The following is a 23015-nucleotide window of genomic DNA, read 5'->3' on the forward strand; positions in this document are numbered from 1 at the left end:
AGCTCTGGGATGCTCAGATGTGACTGTCTTAGAAACTCCTCTAAAAAGAGAGGAAAAGGGAGGGAGGAAAGTAGTGAAGCATCAAGGACACTGTATCTTTTTCTTTGGTCCCAGAAGAAGAGTCCAGAGGATGGGCGTCCTCTCTGGTGGCCCGTAGCATTAACCCTGAAGTGAGGGCTGTTCAGAATCAATTTGAGCCTCTGTATTGTGAGCTGCCCATAAGTCGGTGGCGGTAGAGACCTTGTGGGGAGGGGCAGCTGCTGCTTTTTATCCCCCTTCCCCTCAAATAAGTGGAAGGGGGGCCGCCATGAGATCATTGGGCTTCCTGCTTCTCCTCGACCTCTTGGGGTAAAGAATCGCATTTCTGTTGACTGTGTCCCGTGTCACTTTCAATTCAGGGGAGTGGCTGAGGGGGGCTTCTTTAATGGATGTTTTGGTTTTATGTGGATGAATTTTTTCTAATTGCGACTTGTCCGTTTGTATTTTTTAGATTGATAGAAAGAAAGGCTTTTTCTTTGTGTTTTCTGCAAAACTAAACCCACTCTTAGCACTCAGGAGATCTTAGTAAAGCCTAATACTTCCTTAGGAAGCTGAATTTAATTTATACTCTCAGAATTTTAGGTTGTTTTTTTCCAGCAACCTGGTTAGAAGATCATCAAGCCACTGTGTACAATTTGCATTCTTAAGCGATTTAAATAGAAAGGGGGAATTTTATAAACAGAATAAAAGAAAAACAATAATTATGCTGGGGGAAAAACATCAACTGTGCTACGTAATGCTAATGAAATTCTCATGTGTGATTGAATATTTCCTTTCAAATAAAGATTGTAATGATACTTGGAGAATTCCTCCCAGAAGATGCTGGGAGCTGAAAAAATGATATTTTCAGGACAGTATACCATTTCTTGCGGGTCTCTAGCCCCAGGATAGTGCCAGTAGGAGGCAGTCAAAGAATTAACTAGTTCTCTCTGTTTGAGACTCTTCTCAAAAAGCCTCTTCTCTAGTTGCCCTCCTAATTGTGCCCCAAGACTGTTCCTTCTTGAACCTCAAGTAGAGTGGTTAACTCTTCACCTGGCCCTTATAAACTGCCAGTGATGGCAGGACTGCCTTGCAGTTTTGTGCCCCTTCAGGCTTTTCAGAGCACACGTGATAAAAGGTCATTTGGAATGATAGAGAGGGCTCTTGGCAATGCCCTGAGGAATTCTCTGTGTCTGAAATTCTGGAGAAATGGCCACAAGCAGTGTGTTCTCCTCATTGGAGCCCAGGAGCATGTAGCAAGCTGTAGAAAAAAGGCACATGTCATGGGTGGGCGGGAGTCACTGAACCTGTCTTCACCTCCCTCCTCCAGGCCTCAGATTCCTGCCCTACTATTTCTTCCCTAACTTTCTTTCTCTGACTTCCTGTGACTCAGGGAGCTTCCCTGTTTCCTGCCTACACTCTCCCTGCTGGCCCCGAGCTCCTACAGGCTATTGGTCCCATGGACTTCTGTCCCTTAAGCCTTCCTGGGGCTGCCACGTCTATGACCTGCCCTTGAGGGCAGCCTTACAGAGGTCCAGCTGGTGCCGGGGGCCTCTGGACACACACTGGTGTCCAGGAAAAAGGGTCAGGTGGATTGCAGGTGTTTTTTTTGTTTTTTTGTGTTTTTTTTTTTTGCGGTATGTGGGCCTCTCACTGTTGTGGCCTCTCCCGTTGCGGAGCACAGGCTCCGGACGCGCAGGCTCAGCAGCCATGGCTCACGGGCCCAGCCGCTCCGCGGCACGTGGGATCTTCCCGGACCGGGGCACGAACCCGTGTCCCCTGCATCGGCAGGCGGACTCTCAACCACTGCACCACAAGGGAAGCCCCAGGTGTTTTTTAAATAGGAAAATTGGGGTGTTTCGGTTAATTGCAAGGCACTGTAGCTGGTCTAGAGCCACCATGGGGCTTGTCAAGTCTGCCTTGCTGCTCTGACAGGGTGACATACCATCCCGTCCCGAGGTTGCCTTGTCTCACGTGCGCATCTTTCTAAATGCTGTCTTTTCCCTTTCATTTCTCAGTGGTGTCATCATTTCCTTGCTGTTTCAGGATACCGAAGCATCATACGTTTTGATTTTGTCTCTGGCCACATCTGTGGGTCCCATCGGCGTGCAGGGAAAGATAAGATCATTGTGATTTAATTAATAAACAATGTAAGGAGCTTTCAAAGCAGCAACACCTTGAAAAGATACGATTGCGCACTGTCGAACTCATCAGTGACGGGGGACATTTGAACATATATGATCTGTGTCTCCATATCCAAGAGCTCGATTCAGACTTGGGATATGAAATTTTCGTTACGTTCTTTCTGTTTTTGTTAGAGGAGACGATAACTTATTGACAGAATTTGCTCATTTTAGAGCCAGTTTTTATCACATACATCCAAAAAAGGAAGTATCTTGGAAGAGGTTGGTGCGAGCCAATTTCACTCTGATCCATTTGTAAATGCCATAGTTTTCATTTTTTTCGTCTGTGTACAATACTTTTCTCCATTATGATTTTCAGAACACATAGCTTTCAGAATCTTATTCCACAAGATCTAGGCAGAACTCAAATCTATTCATTAATCCTTATGAAGAACAATTTCAGCCAATGAAGCGGCTTAACTCTGTGATCAGTATGGAGTTGGCAATATGCACAATTTGCCAAAAGACTAAAAAATCCACCTATTCCATCCCCAGCTTCACACTCCTATTGCAGTCAAAGCACCAAAAGAAAAGTCACCGATTTTCTCTAATTTAGAATATCGCCTTTCAGACAAAGTTAGTTATAGATGGTAATACAATCATCAGAGACCAACCTGCCAGGTATTTTAAGTATCTCAGTTCACGTCCATCACTACTTTCATTGATTTTCTACTTCCTCTGATTCCAAAGGGCTTACTCATATTAGTGACACTGTTTGATTGACTTACTAATATACAGTGTCACTAGTAGTAATACCTGTTGTAAACCCAACAGTTGACATAAAACAAATCAAGGCATCGGGAACATGTGTATATATTTTCAATGGAGGACAGTCAGGGTTTTGTGTGCCAGGAGGTCTTGAATGTGCAACTTCCAGCAACTGAACCCCAGACGAGAACTACCCTCATTTTTATTCTGGTTGAGACCCTATTCTGTCCCAACAGTCAGGTTCACGTGCAGAGCTGTTCTCATGGAGGTTCAGAGTGAGCTGCTGCACAGCTAGAATGACTCCACAGCCCTAGACGGGCTCTCCGTGAGTGGCCTTGTGCTGGACGATTGTATCACTGATGACTGCAGAGACCAATCGGAAACCATTAAGATGTTGTGCACGCAGGACAGATCAATCTGATTTTCTTGCCTGGTCGGTCCTGCTTTGTGGCTCTGCCTTCCAAAGTGACTGTGAGATTAAAGCTTTTACTCACAAGTACCTATCGCGTTCCCTAGCATGGGGCATCTGGGCCACTGACAGCTCCAGCTCCTGTAGCCATGTGGGAAAGAGCCCTGAAGGCTTCCTCTGTCCTCCTGGGAATGCCGTGGCCTCACTCCAGTTAGGAACTGGCTCTCCTGCCTATGGAGAAGGGCCTGGTGCTTGTGGCTCTTCCATGCCCCCAGGCATTGAGGCTTTCTGGGACAACTGTGGCTTCATGTTTGAGACACTTCTTATGTTCCTGGACCTTTCTCTTAAGGCTGGAGCCATTTAACATGTAGCTTGTAGGTAACACTAATAAAAAAGGCCACAGTCCTGGAAGCGTCATTTTTGGCAGGTATGGATCTTGCAGCCACTCAGGTGGAGGCTTAGCAGAAGCTGAGAGCCCCAGAACGCCAGCTGGTGCAGGTTGGGGTATTTGCTCCTTTCACATTTTGTCAGCTGCCCAGACAGGGTATTCTTGGCCTGGCAGAGCACATAAAATCACCAAACTGGAAAACTTGCTACTCAGAGTGTGGTCCACAGACCACAGCATCACCCTGAAACTTGTTAGAAATGCAGAATCCCAGGCCCCACCCCTGACTTCCTGAGTCATGTGAGTTGTTTGTACGGAAATTTTATAGAGCACTGATCTAGCCTGTCTCCCCAGTAAATAAGATTGCCCTTAAATCATCCACGATTGACGGGATTTATCCAAGTTTCTTACTTTGAGAGGCTAATTGTTAATGGTATAATCTGTAGGTTCTAGGATTTGTTTAACGTCTAGATAAAATTATTCACTTAATATTTAAGTTATTTTATTGATAATTTAAAAGAAAATTGTGTTCCTCCTCTAAGAGTAGTTTATTTTAAAACATGGGACTTGTTCTTTATAAGGCAAGCTAGAGGTATTTGTTTGGGGTTTTTTTTTTGAGAAGCAGGTGGCAGCCTTATCTACATGATCATGAAATTAGCAAACGATACCTGAGATGAATGAAACTACTGGAGGTGAAAGAGTGGGTGCACTTAGAATGTTATTTGATGGTATGGGGTCTATATATTCAGAGTCCTCTGAGTGGGAACCTGGAAAACTAGACAATATTACTATTTGACAGTTGATAAGAAAAAAGCAATAACCAAAGATACTCATCAGGAAATCAAAGGCTGAGGACAATATCCCATAGGGACAACTCCTCTGATGCTCTGTTACACAAACATCCATTTCTGAAAAACTGATTGTGTAGTCCTTCTGGCTTCAAAGATAAGTTTTAATTCTGTGATTTCAATTACATATAGGGTATCAATTTCTAGCCAGGATATGAAAGAAAAATGGAGGCAGGCTTCTCATGATCACATTTTCCCTGAGAGGCTGAAGTGACACTTCAGGGACATCTGTCCTAGCAGGGTTGTCAGGACCCCTATCCCACGAGAGGGAACAAAAGTGAGTAGCTGCTACTACGCATTCTCCTGACATGCCAGGTGCTTTTCCCAGTTTTAAAATAATTATATCCAAATAATACATAGTCCTTGTAGAAAAATCAGAAAATACAGATTAGCAAGAAGAAGAAAACTCAGAATGCAGCCATCCAGAAACAAGTTGTAATTTGGTGTCTGCCTGTATAGATTTTTTTCTGAGCATCTATATTTCTATATATGTGTATATTATTACCAAAAATTATATTGGATAGTTTTATAGTCTAATTTTCTCACTAAGCATATTGTGAAGTTCTTTATATACCAGTAAACTTACTTCTATAATAGTTTGACTATCTCTACAGGATTCCATTATATTTCTTTCTGCACCATACTTTATCACCAGTGCCCTATTGTTGGTCCTATAGGTTCTATTCACTTTTTCACTATTATAATCAGCATTTTATACTATATCTTTGTGCATGTCCTTCATTATTTCCTTAGTATAAATTCCTACGAGTGGAATTGCCAAGGTAAAAAGCATACTTACTTTTTAAAGCTTATGATCCCTATTGCCAGGTCATTCTCCCAAGGTACCATTTCACTCTCCCATTGGCATGAATGAGAGTGCCAGTGTCTTATAAAAATTGGGATTTTTATAAACAAAAACTGTATGGATGGATACACACGCAGTAACAATGGGCAAAAGTGCTCTGAAGAGCAGATTGTAAACAGGGAGACTCTCAGCTTTTGGAGATCCACAGGCTGCAGTCTGTTCTGTGGCTCTCATTAAAAGTATAGTATCGATTACATGCCCGCTCCAACCTCAGGCAGCAAAAACAGTACCTCCAAACCATCCGTGCACTGCACAGGCTTCATGGAAAGTATTTCGCTTCCAGTAGCCAATTTCTATCTTTATTCAACATCAGTATTGTTGCTATTAACCTTTGAGGGGAAGACAAGTTGGAAGTATTCAGGGAAGGTTGTGCAAAAAGCCAGGTCACATCCACTAAACGTTAACAATATTCAGAACTGACTGGGAGAGCGAAGAGGATCCCATCAGCCCTCCCTCCTTTCTTCTTTGTAAACCTTCTCTCCTTCATCCTCATTCGCTAAACTTTTAAATTTTGTACAACACACTGGTTAGGGAAGGGAAGGAACATTCCATCTGCTCTCACTTCCCCTTTTATTTTTATCTCACCCTGACATCTTCTGACATTATTATTGGTACCAAAAGGTACTGATGCTGAGCTGTGCAACCAGGGCCTGGAAGACTTACCTTTCCTTCTTTGTAACAAGAATAGTTGTGAGAAGTCTTTCCTTTGTCTATTGCGGGGAGAACTGGACTTCCTCTGTGAGTCCATCTTTAATATTTCATTGCCTCAGGCTTGAGCATAGGCTAAAATGTGTGGGTCACAGACAATCTAGACTCAGAAGTTGGAGGTCTTGCTATGAGCTGGCATATTTAGAGGCTCACCATCAGTTGGATTATAACACTTTCTGCTGTCTCTTGAGAACTCTATAAGAACCTCCTGTTTCAGTGAGTATGAATTTTCACAGTCACCTGCTCAGGTATAAAAGTGGAACTGTTGTATTTCTCTATAGTCGAGCTGAACTTAGCTCTTGAGCCACCACCCTCACCCCCTGGCAAGTGAAGGTACAGGTCTGCTCTGGAGCACCCACCCCTGCAGGGCTCAGCCCAGGAGTTCAGTACATGAGCCTCAGAAACCTTCTGGCATCCAGGCTTTGGTCAGGTCTCTTCCAGTCTTCTTCCTCCCACCAGAAGCCCAAACCGGACATCTGCTGAGGCGGAAAAGCCGCCCCTGCAGCATCACACGTTCTTCTGCAGTCCAATTCACGGGGTAAACGCCCTGCCCTAGGTTTTTAGCCTTTCTCAGCTCAGAAAGCCTCTTCTGTCTCCGAAACCTCAGTCCTTGCGATAGAGAAGAGCCTTGCCCTTCCAGACGGTTTCCTCTGCTGTGATCTGAAAACAGTCTAAATTCAGGAACTTGATGAATGGTGGGTCCATCTGCCCCCACCTGCCCTGAAGCAATGAACAGCCCAGATTCTGCAGGTGGAGGGCCGCAGGCAATAAGAAAATTGTGGGAGAAGGAAACTTCAGTTATTATCTCTGAAATTCATCCCCTACACCATTCAGAACCTACCATCTCCCATTTTGTGTTTTTCTTATATTTCTCACGTGTGAGCATCTTGCTTTCTCAGGTAGGTTGTGATCTCTGGAAGGGACCCTGTCTCCTCCTGCTTTGCAGTCCTTGGGGCCATTAGCAGGAGTAAGCACTTCAGAGCTACGGGGAGCCCCAAATTGGGAGTTGGGAGATGTTTGTTCTCTTCTAGACCTGCCGTTGACTAACGGGTCGACTTGGTCAAGTCGTCTGACCTCATCTGTAGCATGAGGGGCTGGACTAAATGCCTCCCCCATCTTTAATTTTCTAGTCATGCCCAGGAAGCTTGTTCTTCAAATGGGATGTAAGGTACATATTTTTCTGAGGAAGCTTGGAAATAAGGACCAGGGATACATCAGTATCCTATTCAAGTTAGCAAAGCATTTGAATATTTCACTGAATTTTAGGCCAAAAAAAAAAAAAAAAGTCCAAAAAGAGTCCACAGCCTCCATTTCCCACATTGCTAGTTTGATCATGAACAAAAGCAGTGCCACATTTTATCACTGATTTTTCAATGCCCATCCATGATAGATATATATATATATATATATATATATATATATATATATATTTTTTTGTGTGTGTGTGTGGTACGCGGGCCTCTCACTGTTGTGGCCTCTCCCGTTGCAGAGCACAGGCTCTGGACGTGCAGGCCCAGCGGCCATGGCTCACAGGCCTAGCCACTCCACGGCATGTGGGATCTTCCCAGACCGGGGCACGAACCCGTATCCCCTGCATCAGCAGGCAGACTCTCAACCACAGCGCCACCAGGGAAGCCCCATGATATATTTTATAAGCATGTCCATAGTGTTTTTTCCTGGAACACTTCTAAAGCTAATCATGGTTCATCTCATTTCTCAACATCCTGCCCGACAAATCCCTTTATAAAATAAATCTTAGTTACTGTAATTGTGAGGATTCGTCCCGCTAGCTCTAGTGTAAGGCTGAGCAGTCTTGATGAACAAATCCTTGGGATAGGTTTGCTTAACATCCTCCTCTTTTGTCTGTTTGGCTTTGATAGATGTACCTTACTTCTTAAAACAAGATGAATATTCTAATCCTGTTGTTTGCAAGCCCTGCTGCCTCATCTCCAAATCTACAGAATTTCAGTGAGGTCCTGGCACTCTCAGGGTGACTGTGGCACCAATGGAAATGGCGAGATACAATGTGGTTTAGAAAGAATGGCAGTTACTGAGTAGAAGAATAGATTCTATGTAAAATACTAGAGTCTCTCTTTTCTTTAATTTATTTTTTATTGAAATATAGTTGATTTACAATGGCCAGTAGGCACATGGAAAGATGCTCAACATCACTAATCATTAGAGAAATGCAAATGAAAAACTATCATGAGGTACCACCTCACACTGGTCAGAATGGCCGTCATTAAAAAGTCTACAAACAATAAATGCTGGAGAGGGTGTGGAGAAAAGGGAACCCCCTTGCACTGTTGGTGGGAATGTAAGTTGGTGCAGCCACTATGGAGAACAGTGTGGAGGTTCCTTAAAAAACTAAAAACAGAACTACCATATGACCCAGCAATCCCACTACTGGGCATTTACCCAGACAAAACTATAATTCAAAAAGATACATGCACCCCTATGTTCATAGCAGCACTATTCACAATAGCCAAAACATGGAAACATCCTAAATGTCCATCGACAGAGGAATGGACAAAGAAGATGTGGTACATATATACAGTGGAATACCACTCAGCTGTAAAAAGGAAAGAAAGAATGCCATTTGCAGCAACATGGATGGCCCTAGAGATTATCATACTAAGTGAAGTAAGTCAGAAAGAGAAAGACAAATACCATACAATATCACTTATATGTGGAATCTAAATTAAGACACAAATGATCCTATCTACAAAACAGAAACAGACTCACAGACATAGAAATCAGACTTGTGGTTGCCCAGGGGGAGGGGAGTGGGGGAAGGAAGGGCTGGGAGTTTGGGATTAGCAGATGTAAACTATTATATATAGGATGGATGAGCAACAAGGTCCTACTGTAGAGCACAGGGAACTATATTCAGTATCCTGGGATAAACCATCATGGAAAAGAATATTTTTAAAAATGTCTACATGTGTATAACTGAGTCACTTTGCCATACAGCAGAGATTGGCACACATGGAGTCTCTTCAGTCATCTGAACCATATAACTTTTATTTATTTATTTATTTATTTATGGCTGTGTTGGGTCTTCGTTTCTGTGCGAGGGCTTTCTCTAGTTGCAGTGAGCGGGGGCCACTCTTCATCACCGTGCGCGGGCCTCTTACTATCGCGGCCTCTCTTGTTGCGGAGCACAGGCTCCAGATGCGCAGGCTCAGTAGTTGTGGCTCACGGGCCTAGTTGCTCTGCGGCATGTGGGATCCTCCCAGACCAGGGCTCGAACCCGTGTCCCCTGCATTAGCAGGCAGATTCTCAACCACTGCGCCACCAGGGAAGCCCTGAACCATATAACTTTTTATACACAAGGGGTCTAGTACATTGTTAAGCACTGGGGACTGGTGTGCGTCAGACCTGTCTTACCTTCTCATAAAATTGCGAAATCATTATAGTCCTCAGGACTTAGATAACCATGCCAGATATATTTAAGTGTTTCTAGCTGAATTAAACCTTCTCAGACCAATTACGTTCAACTTCCCGGTCCTCTTCCAGAATCAACGTCAAGCAGTGTCAGAATTTAAAGTGACTGTTATTCCTCTCTGGTTGGTGTCTGGCCTTTCCTTCCCCCTCCTCTTCCCATCTGCAGGTTTGTTCCACAACGAAGCTTAGAAATACAAAGTCACGTTGATGTCACATTTCCAAGTGGAAAAACATGCAGGGTGTCTAAAGCATCTGCCTTACTTTCTATATCATTTCTTTCTTAATAATTTTAGAGTGAGTTCAAGAATAAGCCTCTCACATCCAGATTCCTGACATTGTTTCTGTAATAGGTGATGAAAATTGAGAGAGCAGTCAAATACCTACAGGGATAGCAAAGCCGTACTTCTTACAAAATCTTGAGAGGGCCTAAGGATCAGAAAGATGCCATAGTGTTCTCCTCTGTCAAAGGAAAATAGAGTTTTTGGCTTAGTCTCTTCAACTTATATTCCATTCTTCAATTACAGGAAAGTTCTGTGAATTCAGGCTGAAGGAGGAGACGCATTTTATCTATATTATGGACGCATTTTGGATCCCCTATATTAAATCCTCTGCATGTCACCTCATTGCCACCAGATTGCCACTATTCCCAACCCTGCGTCTCCTTTTGACTGCAGTCTGGGGCTGGCACTGGGACCACCCTTGCCCCTTTCATAGCTCAAAGTTACAGGCCAACCAAAGGCCTTGTCGAAATCATAAAATTACTAAGAATTGAGAATGTCTTAGACTTTAAGTGTTGTCAGGGACAAAGGGGATTGCTTCAATTTTTTAATTAGCTCAGAGGTTCCAAGAACTGTCTGTAAAAAAAAAAACTGTGAAAAAAAAACCCAAAAAAACTGAAGGCAGGTTATTCATTATATTCTGTATGAATTGACTCTCCCAGGAAGGCATTTGGAAACCCCTTTCTGGGAGCTTTTATTTCAGGCACTCTGGGAAGACCAAGCAACTTGATGTGGGGAGGTTGGCCCCCTGTGCCACTTTAACGTAGCAGTTGTATTCCTTGTCATTCTGGAGCTTCTTTCCCTCCTGCTTTCTGACCTAATCTTTCTTCACAGCATCAGCCTATGCCCTGGGCATGTCTCTTACACACCTGGTCCACTGTCTCCTGTGGGTTTTCTGCCACTTAGTCACATGTGTCTGGTTGACCACACATCCAAGCCCCTGAACTGTTGGGTGCTGCAGAGTGGGGCTTTAGAAATGCAAATCAGGAGTTTATTCAGCCTCCTGCATTTGAGGTTAGAGGGACTCAAGCTAAGCTCCAGGGCCAGATTCCCTAAACCATACAGCCTGCAGCAGCTAGAGATACCCTTGTTCAGACTCTTTTGGCCTCCTGGATGTGTCTGGGGCCCTGTGGTTCTTATGGCGCTGGAACGGTCCAGGGCAGTTTATTCAGGTGATTGTAAGGTTACTGCCTTGGAAACCCCTTGCTGTACCCTCATTGAACATGGGTTTGTTCAGTGAAGTGTCTGTTGCATTTAGGTACCTGACTTCATCTTATATATTTGTTTTATTGTCTATCTCCCACCACTAGATTATAAGTTGTATGAAGGCAGAGACTCTTTCAGTCACCACTGTATCCTACAGTGCCTGGCAGATAGTAGGTGCTCAATAAACATTCCTTGGTTAAGTAAGTGATTGCCACTGAATTGCAAACTGTCAGTGATAAATGGTGGATAAAATGACAGGAGACGTCAATCATTGCCCAGACATTCTAGAAAGGGGTATCTGAGCTTGTCATATCCTGAGACTTGGCCAGGCATTCCCTTTGGAATGAGCGATCTGGACCTTCAATTAGAGACGTACCTGCTATTGGGAAGTCAGTGTCTTGGGGACACATCAGTTTGCCAGTTCTGGGAGGAGGGCAGTCTGGCAGGCACTGGACAGCAGGGGACAGTGCGGGCAAGAGAGTGACAGTGCGGGCAAGAGAGTGGGGTCCCACTGGCAGTATTGAGATAGCCGAGTGGGAGGACCAGCATCAGGACATCTGTCAACAAGCAGAAGTACCTCAGTCCCGTCCCTCTCCTCCAGCAGACTTAGGATGTCCGCGTGGGTCAGGGATTGCCAGAAACTGTCCAGGTGTACTGGTCAGTCCATCTGCGGCAGAATCACCCACCCACATTTCCTGATGGAGCCCAGCCACAGTTTCAGAGCCCAGCCAGGCAGGCTGAGGTTCAGGGCAGGATGATTCTAAGGATGGTAGACTCAAGAGGCAAGAAAAAGCACATGGTGAGGCGCACAGACACGCCGTCCTTCTCCAGCCGAATGGCCTTCGGCGGGTCAGTTCACATTTCACCTGCCAGGTGGGGAGAAAGAATACGCCTTTAGCGTGGTGGTGGTTTAAAGATTAAATGAGGTAATATATATAGTAAAGCTTTTAGGACAGTGTCTGACAAATGATAAGAACATAATACATGGTTGTTATTGTCTAAGTTATTTTCTGTTACACTTATGAAAAAAAAAGGGATATACTGGGGAAAATGGAATAAATCCTCAGGTTAATAATAGACTTTCTGCCTCATAGAAGCCTGAACTGGTGCAGTGCTTTACTTACAGTTGTTTGTGTTTTACATTATCCAAGGAAAATCTAATTGTAAATGATCACATGGGAAAGAATCTTCCTTGTCCTCTTGGGAAGCATAAGCTAGTTGGAAAGCTTTGTGAACAGCTCCGATCTCTCTCCAGCCCTGGGGAGATCCGCCCACTGGCCGGTTTGGGTCTGTGTCCTGCCCTAGCTGAACAGGTGCTCTCTGAGGGCCTTTGAGAGGACGTGTAATAGATATGATAAAGGCATATCCTACGGTCGCAGCGTCTCTGCTCCTCCAGGGAGGCGGAGAGGCTTTTCATGTCAATTAATTATTCACATTTTCTCTTCTTCCCCTCAAACACTTGGCGTCCTGTCTAGCTCCACAGAGGCAGGTTTGCTCTGGGTGTGTGTAACCCCAGCACCCAATGACGGTGACAGTGACGGTGTGGGGCTGCATTCTGTGCCCCTTTGAGCCTGTTTATTTCAGGGTCACATGCAGTGGCCACATGCTGGCGACGGCCAGAGCGCACTAATGCCACCACTCGTTCCCCCGACTCTTCTCAGCGGCAGGATATTTGCCGCTTACGTCTCTGTGGTTCACACGGTGAAGAGGAAGCTCTGGGGTCTGGTCTTCTTCCTCCTTGCTTGCTTGATCAGGGCTGCGTCCCGGGTGAGCCGTGCTTGGTCGAGTGCCTTTCAGCCCCCTCCCTGCTCCGAAGCTGGGCATCTCGCCCTTTTGCAAAGCTGTAAACATCCACTCAGCCATGCAGGCTTCTGCATGGCCTTTGTTACTGCTCCCTGGGAAAGCTTTGTGCCGCCCATAGAGGGGGCCGACTGAGCACCCTGACAACTCTGTCTCAGAGACTCGGAAGCTGACGTACCCCGGGCCTCTTCTCACCCAGGCCTCTCACACCCCTCTGCTTTCCCTTGTCACTCTTCTGCTTTTCTGTCACTGCTGTGCCCACTTGCAGTGCTGCCCTGCGCTTCCCCTTGAGGGCAGCGCTCACATGCAAAGACCTGGGCATGTGCCCTCAGGGAGGCGGTTTCTGATAGTCTTCCTCAGAGACCCAGGGCCAGAAGAAAGAGATGTAAAGGGGTGTCCGTGACAGGAAGCTATGGACTGGTGGCCGAGAAGCCAGCCAATCAGAAGCAGGCAGGAGAGCCGGAGAGAGAGGTGAAGTCGCAGAGGCGTGGCCAGAGACGGCTGGAGAGTGAAAGCTGCCCCCTTCAGCTGGGAAACAAGTACTTTTGTGCAGAACCGCGGGGGAACTGTGCGCACAGACCTCATGCCATAGCCGAGTGCCTGCCCACTCACTCCCTCTGTGCCCTCGGCAGGTTCCTTCACCTCTTTGTGCCTCAATATCCTGCCCTCTAAAGTGAGGACAAGGGGAGCGACCCTCCCACCCCCCACCCCCACCCGCGACTTCTGGGGTTGCTCTGAGGATTCCATGAGCTCGTACATGTGGAACACTGGCCCACAGTGAATGTCATCTGTGTGTCACGCAGCAACATCACCCCACGTCCATGGCCACGCGCACCCTGAGTGTGGGGTTAGGATCTTAATGGGACCGGCTGACGCTCTGACAACTTCTTTTCCCAAACACTCTTGCGACTCCTTTTTTCCCCTCGTAGAAATCATCGGTAATTTTCTCAAGTGAATGTCTTCATCCCCAGATGATTCACAGCCTTTCTACACCTTCCATTTATAGTGAGCATTCACAACTGTTTAGTGAAATCACGCCTCCACTGGTGGGCGATCAGGGCACCCTAGAAAAGTGAAATATCCATCGTAGGCGACTGTGGTATCCCCTCCTGCCACCACTGGAGCTACTGACTGGCAGGAAATGTCATTGGTTTGTGTTTTCACTACTCTTGCTTCAACTTCACTTCTGCTGATAGTGGTGCTTGTGTTCAGTGAAACAGAAAGTAGCCAGGTGAGCTGAAAGAGCAAGCAAAGGAAAGGGCCAGAATAATCTATGAATTCCAATTGTTTTTTAAGCCACCAGGATGAATTTTCACTGGTTCGTATCAAAACAGGGCACACACGAGATAACTGTATGAAAGCGGGAATGTGGCCGAAAGGGAACTGGTCCATCCTTAAGTTCAACACATCTTCTCAGCAACACACAGGTCCAGTTGCCAACAGGACATCCCTCCTGGAAGTCAGTCGGGCATCACAAGCCAGCATGGCCAAGGTGGACCTCCTTATCTTTCCCCACAAACCTGCCCTTCTTCCTCTGTTTTCTGTCTCAGCTAAGCATCAACATCAGATGAGTTGCTCAAGCCAGAAACATCAAGGTCAACTCCTCTCCTGCTTTTCCTGCTCCTACCTCCAGGCCTGTGGGCTCCACACGCTTCCTAAATAGCCTGTGAGACTAGCCCTCTTCTGTACACCCACTGAAAGTGTCGCTGTGTGTTTTGAGCCAACCCCAAGCAGTGGCTCAAAACAGCAGTCATTTATCATTTCCCATGTGTCTTGGGTCAGCTGTTCCAGACCAAGATCTGCTGGGTGTCTTTGAGTATCTTGAGCCTGGCTGATGGAGGCTTGGCTCAGCTAGGCTGGCTCGGGTCCACGTCGCCCTCATACTCCTTTCTGGCCCCAGTGGGCCGGCCCGAGCATGTTCTTCTCATGGAAACGTTAGAAGCACAAGAAACAAGCCAGAACACATGCCACTATTTCTGTTGGCCAAAGCTAGGCGTATGGTCTCATTTGAAGTCAAAGGGTGGGGAAATGCACTACAGCCACTTAGTGGAAGGAACTACAAAGCCACATGGCAGAGAGCAAGGTGACAGGGTAAGATAAAGAACCAGGGCCAATAATGCAATCTCCCATGTCCTTGCTATCCTGACCTAGACTCTTCACTCATCTTCTAACTTCTTGCTTTGCCTATAGCCAACCACCCCTGACTTGATCCCAGCATCCCTTTATTAAAAATTTCCACGGCCCCTTATCACTGCCAAATTGAGCTGAAGCCCTGTACAACTTGGCTCTAATCCATTTTTCCTGTTGTATCTGTTGCCATGTTTCAGAATTACTCACCACCCCTTTCCAAATGTGCTTGTTTTTCGCACAGTCCTGTGCCTTCATAAACAGTCTTCCCTCTTCCTGCAATGATCTCCCCCATATTTGAGGTTATTGTGAGTGAGATATCATCGACCCTTCAAGACCCAGTTCACCTGGAGCACCTTCCAGAAAGCCCTCTCAGAAGCCCCCGGAGAAAAAATTGCTCCTTCCTTTGTGATGTGGTAGTAAACTGAAATTGCATCACGCTCATACTTAACTCATAGCGATTCGAGAATACATGCTCAGCCAGAGAGAGAAAGGCAGAGCTTAAATAATTCCACCCACCATTCTGCTCCGTGATTGTGGGAGCACTGAGACTTGACTTTGCTGTTACCTTAGTCATCCTTTGGTTTCAGAATCCTCTTCAGCTCCCAAAAGCCTCTTGTAGCATAAAAAGCACAGCCGACTGAGCGGGGGTCTAGTGTTTAATGATACAAGACTCTTCTCTTATAACAGCCAGGCAGCAAGCCTTTATTTCATCTGCTGTTCAACCAAAGGAACATCTATCTGGATGTGTGGTCTTGTTGCAGATCAGGACCTTCCAGTTCTCTACTGGACATTCAAGGGACTATCAGTGGTAATAGTGTCTATAGTAAATGTTTATGTCATGGTGACTTTAGAATCTTCCCTCCACCTAAGATGCTACTCTATCATATTTCCTATAGACTTATATCAGATTGAATTTTTTTTTTTTTTTTTGGCGGTATGCGGGCCTCTCACTGCTGTGGCCTCTCCCGTTGCGGAGCACAGGCTCCGGACACGCAGGCCCAGCGGCCATGGCTCACAGGCCCAGCCGCTCCGCGGCATGTGGGATCCTCCCGGACCGGGGCACAAATCCGTGTCCCCTGCATCGGCAGGCGGACTCTCAACCACTGCGCCACCAGGGAAGCCCTATCAGATTGAATTTTACTCTTTATGTCGGTGTTTCCCAGCCAAGTCATGAAGTTCTCATTTGTGGCTTATGGTTCTTTATGGCTGCTGCCTGTGGCTATGCAGGTCATACACTGTACAACTCTAAGGGGGCACTAGTCACACCAGAGTCTATGTAAATGGACCCCCCCATAGTCATGGTGCCAGCTTCCGTGTCTCCCAGTGCCTGATACATATTGATTGCTCAAGAAATGCGTGGGTGAATGAGTGAAGGAGAAAGAAGGCAACAAGAAACTGAGCTAACTGTTCCCAAGTGAGATATTTAACAGTCAGGGTTCGAATGAAAATTCAGACAGGTTTTGCTCTAGCAAAATGAAGACCATGTTATCATAGGTGCCTGTGATGAAATGTACCTGTAAACCCACTTGGAATGTCTTGTTTAACTACAAAAAAATCACCTTTCATCCTGCAAACTGATCAAGGTGATGGTTCCGGAAAGCACATCATGCTTCTCAAATGTTACCGACCCCATGATCGCCCTATGCCTGATACCCTAGCGGACATCTTGAGGCATGTGTGTGGAGACAGGTCTAGATTCTAGATGAATCTTGCCCTCCAAGTCACAATAGACTTAAAGTTTCCTTGATTTCCCTTGGATGGTCGTACAACTTAAATACATGCAAGAGGAGCCATCATGAACAAGAACAAGCCTTTTATCAGGTTACTTGATGAAATACGCTGAATATTTTTAAAGTAGAAGTATGCCAATGTGGCTGGCAAACTGTTCACCCCATGGGAGAAGGTTGCCAAGGTAAATGGTCACCTTCACACTTGGAATTCGCTGTTCTGCCAGAGGACACAGGGAGGGGAACTGACCCAATCAGGACGTATGGGCTTCTGGGTGGACATGGCCTGAGGAGGGCCCCAAAAGGCAGCAGGACACAGGCAGTGATGGTCCGACCGTGCGTCACCCCACCCCTAACCACAGCCCCTGGAGGCTCCGACCGCAAGAACACGGCGCTCGCCGCCCCGCTCCCCGCTGGGTCTCGAGCAGCAAGATGGTCACCACCCGGCCACCCTACCATCAGGACACAGTTGGCAGCATGCCTCACCAGTCAGGGCTTGATGTGTCCATTAGAGTAAGTGCCTGGTGAAGAAAGGATTCCATAAATGTTAAATGAATGAACAAACCGATGAACAAACCAATGAAATAAGCAAACCAGAGAAGTGCAATGATATAGGGACCATTTGTGGGGGAAGGCACTGCAGTTACCTACGGAAATTCTAAATGGTGTGCACTTAGTGCTACAGCATCTTCCCTAAGGGCCCTGTTTTCCTTTCCAAACCCATGGAGACTTGACTCTGTGCTGTTCAATAGAAAATACACTCAACCTGATAAAGTACCACACCAAGGTTGTCCTGACAGCGCCCAGCTTGGGAACCAGTGTGAGTAATAGTTGTTGAGTTTGGGGCTGCTAGGGTGCTGCAACAGTAGTGTTTGCACGTGAACTTGGGATCCGAATTTCAAAACAATCAAGGAGTCCGTTCAGTTAAAATTTAGCTTCTCTTCCTGCCCGAGGCCTTGCATGTTATCACAGGACATCTCGATGAAATAGTCACCATTTGTTTCTTGGGTTTTGTTTTGTGCTGCTAGGTGAGCTCTCCGTGGAGGAAGCGCAGGACCCTTTCTTGGTCAGCATCCACATAATCGCAGACCCAGGGGAATCCCGACCCCTGCAGGAGGCCATCGACAAGGTCTTGGCTTGGATCCACCCTGACCTCCAGCTGTTCAGGGTCTCTGAGAGGAGGGCGTCCCGGCGGCGGAGGAAGGCCCCCAAGGTGGCTCAGCCAGCCCTGGCGGTGGTCCTCTTTCTGCAGGAGGAGTACGGCGAGGAACAGATCCTGCAGCTGCACCGCATGCTGCAGCGGCCACCCTGGCGCCATCACCACACGGAGCGCGTGCCTAGCAGGTTTCTGCCCTACCTGCCCTGCAGCCAGGAGTTCTTCACTCTGGCCCCTGGGACACCGCTGTGGGCCATCCGGCCTGTGCACTACGGCAAGGAAATCGTGCGCTTCACCATCTACTGTCGCCATGACAACTACGCCGACATCCTCAAGTTCTACGAGCTGATACTCAGGCGGAGCCCCAGCCAGAGGAAAATGGACTTCTGCATCTTCCCCATTTTCTCCAGTCTGGATGTGGACATCCAGTTCTCCCTGAAGAGACTGCCCTGTGACCAGACCCCGGTCCCCACTGATTCCTCCGTGCTGGAGTTCCGAGTCAAGGACATTGGCGAGCTGGTGCCTCTCTTGCCCAACCCCTGCAGACCCATCAGTGAGGGACGCTGGCAGACGGAGGACCACGATGGGAACAAGATCCTTCTGCAGGTACCTTGGGGGAAGTCTGTCTGTCTGTCTGTCTGTCTGTGTCTATCTCCACCTGGGGAGAACAGAGGAACAAGTGAATTGGTTCTGCCAGAAACCCTGGTTAGTACCTGTTACAGAACAATGAGTTAAGAAAAAAGATCAGTGACCCTCTGTCTGGCTCGTAGATCAAGTCAAGGTGTCCATACTCTAATTAAACAGTTTTCACTTAGCTGCCTTGGCCTGTGCCCCAGGCAAGCAATGGCCGATTCCTCTAGCGCCTCTTCACCCACCTGTTTGAGCATCCACTAAATGCTTGTGGCTCCCGGGGATTTAGAATGAACTGATATCCCAGGGGATTTGGTATTAAAGATTCCTTAATCTACTCCCTCACAAGTAGGGAGTTTTTACCAATGAATTCTTCACTTCCACAAAGGAACTTCAGGAAGACCCATCTATGACAATTGTAAAATATGTTGACGTTCAGTAGAGAAGATACCTGTTTTCTTCATCGCTCTGGTGCCTCCCCCCGCTTCTACCCTTCCACCCTTCTGCTACTGGGCAATAGGTGATCAAATTCAGTGATCATTGGAAATGACTTTCTTGGTGTTTTAAGGAGTACGTGATGCCTCTGGAGCTTCTTTCATTCAGCTTAGGAAGGGGGAGTGTATACATGGAAGGAAATGGATGCAGTAGACTGTTCTGTTGCTTCTGTGGTTAATGTCTTGGCTCAATTACTGGACCCATTTCTCCTCCCATCCTTCCAGTGATCGTCCCAAACTCTTTAGACGTCATTAGTTATACTCTAGAATTCAAAGTTCAGCATACAGATTTAAGAAGGTCCTATACTGGGCTTCCTTGGTGGCGCAGTGGTTGAGAGTCCGCCTGCCAATGCAGGGGACACGGGTTCACGCCCCGGTCCGGGAAGATCCCACATGCCATGGAGCAGCTAGGCCCGTGAGCCATGGCCACTGAGCCTGCGCGTCCGGAGCCTGTGCTCCACAACGGGAGAGGCCACAACGGTGAGAGGCCCTTGTACCACAAAAAAAAAAAAAAAAAAAAGAAGGTCCTATACCTACCCTACCTGATAAATGCTTTCAAGACCCAGGCTTTCTAGCATTAACAGGTAAATCCGTCCAGGCATATAGGATTTTGTCTTTCTGAAACACCTCTGCCTCTGGCATCTGTTTTCACATATGGCTACCTGACAGGAGAAAGCTGATAGCAAGTTCGGGGACATTGTCTTGAAAGGTGCTGATTGTATTTACTTGAATCACAGGTAAAGTTTCATAGTTTTTGTTGGTTTGGGCATTAAACATCAGAACTATAATCCACATATCGCAAAATGAAGTGAGAATTTGGCACATGACAGATACCTGGCTCAAACTACAGCCAGGCCACATGGCTCAAGTCAAAAAGGTCACCTTGAGATATTTATGATTTAGAGGAATAATTTTCAGATTTCCCTTTGAACTATGCAAATAAGAAATAATATTGCTTTATTATTCACTGAACTAAACTCTAGCTAGCATTTGTTTTATTTTTTAATTTTTATTTTATATTGGAGTATAGTTGATTTACAGTGTTGTGTTTCAGGTGTACAGCAAAGTGATTCAGTTATACATATACATATATATATTCTTTTTCAGATTATTTTCCCATATAGGTTATTACAGAGTATTGAGTAGAGTTCCCTGTGCTATACAATAGGTTCTTGTTGATTATCTATTTTATGTATAGCAGTGTGTATATGTTAATCCCAACCTCCTAATTTATCCCTCCCACCCACTCACCTTTCCCCTTTGGTAACTGTAAGTTTGTTTTCAAAGTCTGAGTCTGTGTCTGTTTTGTAAATAAGTTCATTTGTGTCATTTTTTTTACATTCCACATATAAGTGATATCATGATATTTGTCGTTCTCTGACTTACTTCACTTAGTATGATAATCTGTAGATCCATCCATGTTGCTGCAAAGGGCATTATTTCATTCTTTTTTGTGGCTAAGTAATATTCCATTGTATATATGTACCACATCTTCTTTATCCATTCCTCTGTCACTGGACACTTAGGTTGCTTCCATGTCTTGGCTATTGTAAATGGTGCTGCAGTGAACACTGGGGTGCAAGTATCTTTTCGAATTGTGGTTTTCTCTGGGTATATACCCCAGAGTGGGATTGCTGGATCATATAGTAGCTCTGTTTTTAGTTTTTTAAGGAACTTCCATACTGTTCTCCATAGTGGTTGTACCAATTTACATTCCCACCAACGGTGTAGGAGGGTTCCGTTTTCTCCACACCTTCTCCAGCATTTATTGTATGTTAGACTTTTTAATGATGGCCATTCTGACCAGTGTGAGGTGACACCTCATTGTAGTTTTGATTTGCATTTCTCTAATAATTAGCGATGCTGAGCATCTTTTCATGTGCTTTTTGCCCATCTGTATGTCTTCTTTGGAGAAATGTCTATTTAGATCTTCTGCCCATTTTTTGATTGGGTTGTTTGTTTTTTTGATATTGAGCTACATGAGCTGTTTGTGTATTTTGGAGATTAATCCCCTGTTGGTCACACCATTTGCAAATATTTTCTCCCATTCTGTGGGTTGTCTTTTCATTTTGTTTATGATAGTTTTTTTTGTGCAGAAGCTTTTAAGTTTTTATTAGGTCCCATTTGTTTATTTTTGTTTTTATTTTCATTACTCTAGGAGGTGGATCCAAAAAGATATTTCTACGATTTATGTCAAAGAGTGTTCTGCCTATGTTTTCCTCGAGGGTTTTATAGTATCCGGTCTTACATTTAGGTCTTTAATCCATTTTGAGGGTTATTTTTGTGTATGGTGTTAGAGAGTGTTCTAATTTCATTCTTTTACATGTGGGTGTCCAGCACCACTTATTGAAGAGACTGTCTTTTCTCCATTGTATATTCTTGACTCCTTTGTCATAGATTAATTGACCGTAGGTGCATGGGTTTATTTCTGGGCTTTCTATCCTCTTCCATTGATCTATAAATCTGTCTTTGTGCCAGTACCATACTATTTTGATTACTGTAGCTTCATAGTATAGTCAAGTCAGGGAGCCTGATTCCTCCAGCTCCATTTTCCTTTCTTAAGATTGCTTTGGCTATTCAGGGTCTTTTGTGTTTCCATACAAATTTTAAGATTTTGTTGTTCTAGATCTGCAAAAAAAATTCCATTGGTAATTTGATAGGGATTGTGTTGAATCTGTAAATTACCTTGGGTAGTATAGTCATTTTGACAATGTTGATTCTTCCAATCCAAGAACATGGTATATCTTTCCATCTGTTTGTGTCATCTTCAATTTCTTTCATCAGCATCTTATAGTTTTTGGAGTACAGATCTTTTGCATCCTTAGACAGGTTTATTCCTAGGTATTTTATTCTTTTTGATGCCATGGTAAATGGGATTGTTTCCTTAATTTCTCTTTCTGATATTTTGTTGTTAGTGTACAGAAATGCAGTAGATTTCTGTGTATTAATTTTGTATCCTGTAACTTTACCAGATTCATTGATGAGCACTAGTAGTTTTCTGGTAGCATCTTTTCTATGTATAGTATCATGTCATCTGGAAACAATGACAGTTTTACTTCTTTTTTCCAATTTGGGTTCCTTTTATTTCTTCTCTGATGGCCGTGGCTAGGACTTCCAAAACTATGTTGAATAAAAGTGGCAAGAGTGGACATCCTTGTCTTGTTCCTGATCTTAGAGGAAATGTTTTCAGCTTTTTGCCATTGAGAATGATGTTTGCTGTGGGTTTGTCATATATGGCCTTTATTATGTTGAGGTAGGTTCCCTCTGTGTCCACTTTCTATAAAGTTTTTACCATAAATCGGTGTTGAATTTTGTCAAAAGGTTTTTCTGCATCTATTGAGATGATCATATGGTTTTTATTCATCAGTTTGTTGATGTGGTGTATTGCACTGATCAATTTGTGGATATTGAAAAATGCTTGCATCCCTGGGATAAATCCCACTTGATCGTGGTGTATGATCCTTTTATTTTATTGTTGGATTCGGTTTGCTAGTATTTTGTTGAGGATTTTTGTGTCTATGTTCATCAGTAATATTGGCCTATAATTTTCTTTTGTGTGGTATCTTTGTCTGGTTTTGGTATCAAGGTGATGGTGGCCTCATAGAATGAGTTTGGAAGTGTTCCTTCCTCTGCAGCTTTTTGGAAGAGTTTCAGGAGGATAGGTGTTAACTCTTCTCTAAATGTTTGATAGAATTCACCTGTGAAGCCATCTGGTCCTGGACTTTTGTTTGTTGAGAGTTTTTTTTTTTAACATCTTTATTGGAGTATAATTGCTTTACAATGGTGTGTTAGTTTCTGCTGTTGAGAGTTTTTAATCACAGTTTCAATTTCAGTACTTGTGATTGGTCTGTTCATATTTTCTATTTCTTCCTGGTTCAGTCTTGGGAGATGGTACCTTTCTAAGAATTTGTCCATTTTTCCAGGTTGTCCATTTTATTGGCATATAGTTGCTTGTAGTTACCTCTTATGATCTTTTGTATTTCTGTGGTGTCAGTTTTATAATCCCTTTTGAAATGTGAGAAA

At 44.9% G+C, this 23015-nt stretch overlaps 1 protein-coding gene across 1 annotated transcript in view; it reads left to right on the top strand.

Annotated features, from left to right (window-relative positions):
* FAM124A (family with sequence similarity 124 member A) overlaps positions 1-23015 on the top strand; it is a gene marked incomplete at its 5' end in the record, with an annotated part of 108194 nt that overhangs the window by 12083 nt on the left and 73096 nt on the right. The window contains one exon of the mRNA XM_079722006.1: positions 17741-18474. Within this exon, the coding sequence (XP_079578132.1) occupies positions 17741-18474 (734 nt within the window). The remainder of the gene's footprint in view (positions 1-17740; positions 18475-23015) is intronic.

Source organism: Hyperoodon ampullatus (assembly GCF_949752795.1).
Source record: "Hyperoodon ampullatus genome assembly, chromosome: 16".
NCBI lineage: Eukaryota > Metazoa > Chordata > Mammalia > Artiodactyla > Ziphiidae > Hyperoodon > Hyperoodon ampullatus.